The following is a 6,752-nucleotide window of genomic DNA, read 5'->3' as shown; positions in this document are numbered from 1 at the left end:
CTCAACTACCTGTCTGTTACACTCAACTACCTATCTGTTACAAACAACTACCTATCTGTTACAAACAACTACCTATCTGTTACACTCAACTACCTATCTGTTACAAACAATTACCTATCTGTTACAAACAACTACCTATCTGTTACAAACAACTACCTATCTGTTACAAACAACTACCTATCTGTTACACTCAACTACCTATCTGTTACACTCAACTACCTATCTGTTACAAACAACTACCTATTTGTTACAAACAACTACCTATCTGTTACACTCAACTACCTATCTGTTACAAACAACTACCTATCTGTTACAAACAACTACCTATCTGTTACACTCAACTACCTATCTGTTACAAACAACTACCTATCTGTTACACTCAACTACCTATCTGTTACAAACTACTACCTATCTGTTACAAACAACTACCTATCTGCTTTAAGTTGTTCTGATAGAAAACACTAAGCCCCCATCAACACACATGCAGACAAGCACACACACAAAAAGAACGTGAAGGGGGAGGGGTGGCTAAAAACAGAATGAAGGTTAAGCATTTTCTATAAGCACCAGCAGAGCTGAATTTCAATTAGTGACAACATTTACAAGCTTGCGTAAGATGACACTATGTGTCAATCCACTTCGCTATAGCCTAACAAAGTTTATGTTCTTCATCCATCCCAAAGCTATATAATAATACTACCATGACATGACACACTATCATAACGCCTTAGGGAATTGTACCTGTGGCCGACTGACCGTTATTTCAATCAACGTATGATTTGAGGTTTTATTCTAAATGATCGACAACATCCCCGTTCCATGTCTCATGTCATTTTCCACGTTCATCAATTCGGAGATTGGACAGAATAATAACATAATATAAATAACAAATAGAAAATAGAATAAACTCAATAAAATGGCATAATCCCAAATAGCCTATAGACATACTTTGTAAAATGTCTAAATGAGAGATTAAATGTCCTGATAAGTCCTATAGAACAAGTCCACCATTTCCCTCCTGTACTGTTCTGTGTTAATGACAGTTGAACGTATTCAGGAAGTTCCCTGCTCCTTGTGCTTTATCCCACTATGTTGGACAGCTGTAAAATCGTGTAGACAGGTTGTCATACAACAATCAAAGCTTCAGTGAATGGACTGTAATGCTAAACATTTAACATACAATACTCCCAACACTGGGACAGCGGCCCAGCCAATGCTCTAGCCACATGCTCCGGCGAGGAGGAGCTTGCAGCTCAAGTGGGATGCCAATCAAAGCATAAACTTCAAATTGTATCTGAGAGATCAGGCTGAGACCTGGGGGCAGGCACATCAGTTGGAGCTCAATTGTTGATGTGATCACATCCAACGGTCTTGCAGCGAAAGAGAGCAGCTGAGATTTAAAGAATAGCAGAAGAACCATTGTGACCTATTGCTGCTGTGCTTCCTGGCCACTTTCTCTTTGACTTCTTTACGCTTCGGTCTCGTGTTCCGACGTGTTTTGGCATACGACTCGGCGGAGAGGATGTCTTTCCCCCAGTTGGGCTACCCTCAGTACTTAAGTGCCTCCCAAGCGGTGTACGGCGGGGATCGCCCGGGGGTCTTGACTCCGTCGTCCCGGGGAGGGAGCTCTGAGTTAGCGGGAAACCAGTCGGCTGCTGCGGCTGCAGTCACCTCGGTGTTGGGCATGTACGCAAACCCCTACACTGCACACAACTACAGCGCATTCCTGCCTTACAGCAGCGCAGACCTGGCTCTGTTCTCTCAAATGGTAAGGGCTGTTTCTATACTTCTGGTGTTGTATTATAGTGGTCTGTATGGTTGCTTTACGTCAAGTGTGTCACTTATTTTGCCTGGAAAAAGCACGTGAAAAGACGGCTGAGAACTATACATTCTGCGGTTTCTTTGCAAGTTGCATATACTCGCGCTCTCCGAAAGTTTGTTGATAAGAAATGACAATGCATCTATAACTTTTATCTACACGTCTTAAATATTGGAGTAATATTCATTATTCGTAAACCTACTTTGGAAGTGTATTAGTCGTTTGAAGTGGGAGTTTGTTCCAGCTGCATTCAAATAAATGTTGTTGGATCTAGATGAGCCAAAAACCGGTGTGCCGTTCGGTTTGAGGGAGAAGTTATTTAGTATAAAAGAGCGTTTAGTCTAGATAATGGTGCTTGTGACACAAATTATATAGTTTAGTTGATTTTAATTATTATAGCATTGGTCCTCGGCTTCTGAAATTTCACTAAAGACAGCTATTCGTTTTGGTGAATCGAAACAACAAAGGCCTTTACATGAATTTGTCACGCACACAAATAATTTAACTGTTAGGATAAAATAGTAGCTATATAAACAAAACCATTACGTCAAAACATAGTCCAGGCCTCGACAATGACCTAGACATTATATTATAATTTTGTCTCGCAACATAGTTCTACTTTGTTGTATTCATTTTGAGGAAAATGATTTGAGGATAAGACGTACGTATTTTTGAAATATATATTTTTAAGGTTTATAGCCTGACATGGAAAAATAACCATTTACAGACACTTTCCAAAAGAATGCAGTTCATCGCTATAGCACCCGGTTACACGAATGCAGCGTGTCCTTCTTTAACAGACATCACAGTTTCTCCTTCTGCATCAAATAAATAATTTACAATCATGATGACATTGACATTTTATACTGTCCTACAAAATACACTTCATTTAACAATTGCAATACTTACTTCCATCTGTATTTGATACAGAAATAGTATTTCTTAAATAACAATAGGAACAGACTAGGCCGCAGTGGCAACTGACACCATTTCGGTCAAATGCATTAAAAGTAGTTCTACTCACCTCAGTAATTAAAACGCGAAAACGTATCATGAATATATGTGTGTGTATAGCTATACTCTTAAATATATAGGCTTAAATATAATACATCAGTTATGAGTATTATAGTTTTCGGAACTTTTGGACGTTATTGAAGGACATTATCCCAAACTGTAATTCACATAAACGAGTGGCATGAACGAGTTACAGGGATATCCAAGCGAGTAGGCCCATTTTTAAATGCTATTCATGTCGAAATATATGCGTGGTATTAGGCATTTATAGAAATTCACGTGTTTCTAAGCAACATATTAACCAATCCTGTGGCGTTGTTCATCCTTCCAGGGCTCCCAGTACGAGCTGAAGGACAGTCCTGGCGTGCACCCCGGCAGCTTCGCGGCCCACACCTCGCCAGCTTTCTACCCTTACGGTCAGTTCCAGTATGGGGACCCGGCCAGGCCCAAGAACGCGACCCGGGAGAGTACCAGCACGCTGAAGGCCTGGCTCAATGAGCACAGGAAGAACCCCTACCCCACCAAAGGAGAGAAGATCATGTTGGCCATCATTACTAAGATGACCCTGACGCAGGTGTCCACCTGGTTCGCTAACGCCAGGAGGAGGTTGAAGAAGGAGAACAAGGTGACGTGGGGAGCCAGGAGTAAAGAGGACGAGGATGGAAACATCTTCGGCTCCGACAACGAGGGAGACGCGGAGAAGAACGATGACGAGGAGGAGATCGATCTAGAGAGCATCGATATAGACAAGATAGACGACAACGATGGAGATCAGAGCAATGAGGAGGACGATGATAAACCGGAGGGCAGAGAGCGAAACCGAGAACTGGACAGTCTGGAGAAACGGCGGGCCTTTGCTCTGCAGCACGAGGCCTTCGACAAATCTAAGAACTCAATTTCCTCCGGGAAGGAACTTTCTGATAGCAACAGCAACACCAGAGTTGTGTCCCCGGACAGACAGGGAAGTTTTCAGCTCCCAGTGAACAATAAGCCTAAAATCTGGTCGTTAGCTGAGACGGCTACCAGTCCTGATAGTTCTGTCAAGTCCACCTCTCCCTCCGGCCCTACCGGTCACACCCCGCCTCAGATGCAACACCCAGCCTTCCTGCCCTCTCACGGACTATACACCTGTCAGATAGGCAAGTTCCATAACTGGACCAACGGAGCTTTCCTGGGACAGAACTCTCTGCTCAATGTCCGGTCGTTTCTAGGAGTTAATCAGCACCATCATCATAACCTCCACTTACAGACCCAGCTGCAGCAGCAGCAGGCCTCGGTGTTGGTGTCGCCTGGAGCCTCGCCACAACTCAGCCCCAAGCACATAGGTAGGTCTGCACCAGTTATGATCGTATGCCCAAAGCTTTATGTACTGTTATATTTGGAAGCAAAAACCATAGAAAATACTGTTCATGCAAAATGCATAGCCTATCAATTGTATTTTGTCCAAAAGTGCTTTTAAAACGACTAAAATGTCTACTCACACACCACACACACACACACACACACACACCACACACACACACACACACACACACACACACACCACACACACACACACACACACACACACACACATTATTTGTTATAATAATGATCATAATAATAATAACAATGACACAGAAGCATTATGTTATTACTTAGGTATTTAAGAAAAATAAAATATATATTTTGGGTAATTTTGTAATGAGTTGAATCGTTTTATTTCAGACGGTGAAAACGTTGTAAGAAGTGCCTCTCCTCCTACGCAATCTCTGAAGTCCTCATTCAGACCCCTTCATGATGGGTAAGACGCTGTTGAATGATTGGCTAATACGCAGTTGGGCCTACATTATAACAGTAAGGACTAATATTCTAATATTGTAATATCAAATGGTCTTCCTCCGAAATGGTGCCATTCTGCGGTGTGTTGTGGTTAGGCTCTTAGAAGGTATAGGGACTAGTTCTTAGTGGACAGATGTGAGAGATTGGTCTGGCTTCTAAAAAAAGAGTTGTTCTTCCCGGGTGACACGGGGTTTCGGCTCCAGCCCCCCCCCCCCTCTCCTTAATTCCCTCCTCTGGAGGCTGACTACTTATCAAGTCCCCCGTAAAACGGGACCTGTCTGGGGCTCGGCTTCCCTAAAGACCCCGGGGAGCAGGCCCGGCCCTGGGGAGCGTTCTAGCAGAAGACTTCTCCCCCGTCTGGAGTGCTAACATTTACACAGAAACTCTCTTCCCACTGTTAGCACTAGGCCGCTGCTGGCAGTACCATCCTCAAATCACGGCCTGTTTGTGTGTGTGGTTTGGCATGTATTATACACACGTGGAATCAATCATGTCGTGTTCATAAATGATATGCTTTAAATACAAGTTCCTGATAGAGGTAAAAGCGTCGACAGGACCACTTGAAGAGATATAGAATCCTAGATGACATGTTCTGTATGTTGACCCAGTGGCTAGGCTACATGAAAATAATATTCTATTGTATAGAAAAACGGTTCTGTCTTTTCATTGTCTCTTCGTCCTCCTCTGTGCTCTTTCAGCCCCAGGACTCAGCAAGAAGCCCGCAGCTGGTTCTAACGGCCTCTCCTCAGCTTGATCAAGACATTCTGCCCTGGGGGGAAAAAAACGACTTTACGCACTCAGAAAAGGACAATGAGAAATAACTTAATTCACCGTAGCATTCAGAGCAAATGGCTAATTGATATAAACTCCTGTGGCAGGATCTCGTCCTCTTGTTGTAAATAATGGCGCCTGTTTATCCCTGCTCTTTACCCTGGGACGTTTGTAGGCTTTTCCTTCTGTCTTTCTTCTGGTCTGTACATACAGTGATTTACATGTGTAAATAGTGCGTTGACGACATTTGTTCCAGATCGTATATTTTGTCTAATATAACCTAAATGAAATTATCGAGAAATCAGAATATAGATCTTTTGTTTTTTGTATTTTCTGGATCAAACAGCTTGTGACACCGGTGACCCAGTATTTAGAGAACAAGGGACGCTCTCTGTTGCACAATATTATTTAAACAATTTGGTTCAACCTAGTAGATTATTATCAGTATAATTATTATAACTATTATTATTGTTATTATTATTATTGTTAGTGTTATTATTATTATTGCTATTATTAATTTTATTTATTATTAGTAGTAGTAGTATTACTACACACATCGTCAGGGTTACATGGCTTATCATTAACTCAACGCTAAGGGACGTTTCATTCCAATGTAATCATTAGCAGCTGAGAGGAACCCGCCTCCTTGCACCTCTTTCCCTGTTAGAGAGAGGGCAGAGCGGGTAAAGCAGGCGGATAATACCGACCCTCTCATCTAATGTTATTCCACTTTCTCCAGTTAAAATGGGGAGGGAGCGTCGACGCATTTGAGGTGCTAATAACCGGCCAGATGGTTGCTGGTGCCGGGAAATGGACAGAAGCAGCTGGGAGCATCATTAAGTAATAATGTGGGAACGCCCTGCCCAAACAAAATTCAAATGGTTAAAATCTAATCTGTCAGAAAGAGAAGTCGATTCGGTAATATATTATAATAGTGAGAGGTTAGCGGTCAGGTGACGTTGTTAGCAGGGTTACTGACTGTGTTGGGGTCCGGCCAGCTACAATGTGATCGGAAAAGTTATAGGGATGGCTATGGACTGAAGGAAGCTCATTCTATTCAATCACTTTAATAATAGCTTCATGACGAGGAACAACTGCAAGGATTATGGTGATGTCATTTGAAGTGTAACATTCTTTTGGTTATTGGAATGAACGGTGGTCATGTGGATCCACAACGATCAAACTTCTATACAGAATAAGAACGATATCTTAGGCCTCATTAAACACCATAATATTAACAGGTTTCATTCAAATTAAAACAACTATTAAACAAATATAAACAAATAATAGCCACCTAAAACTGGTTTATAACAATTACCTTTCATCT

At 42.1% G+C, this 6,752-nt stretch overlaps 1 protein-coding gene across 1 annotated transcript; it reads left to right on the top strand.

Annotated features, from left to right (window-relative positions):
* Nucleotides 1–1,297: 1,297 nt before the first annotated feature.
* Nucleotides 1,298–5,389, top strand: LOC116366480 (iroquois-class homeodomain protein irx-1-like). The gene is made up of 4 exons (XM_031818593.1): nucleotides 1,298–1,768; nucleotides 3,165–4,158; nucleotides 4,541–4,616; nucleotides 5,353–5,389. Exons 1-4 carry the CDS (start codon nucleotides 1,523–1,525, stop codon nucleotides 5,387–5,389), a joined length of 1,353 nt encoding a protein of 450 aa, XP_031674453.1. The 5' UTR covers nucleotides 1,298–1,522.
* The last annotated feature ends 1,363 nt before the right edge of the window (nucleotides 5,390–6,752 follow it).

This window comes from Oncorhynchus kisutch, unplaced genomic scaffold, assembly GCF_002021735.2.
Source record: "Oncorhynchus kisutch isolate 150728-3 unplaced genomic scaffold, Okis_V2 scaffold1500, whole genome shotgun sequence".
Taxonomy (NCBI): domain Eukaryota; kingdom Metazoa; phylum Chordata; class Actinopteri; order Salmoniformes; family Salmonidae; genus Oncorhynchus; species Oncorhynchus kisutch.
The sequence above is the reverse complement of the archived record's forward strand: the minus strand, read 5'-3'. Positions and strand labels throughout refer to the sequence as shown.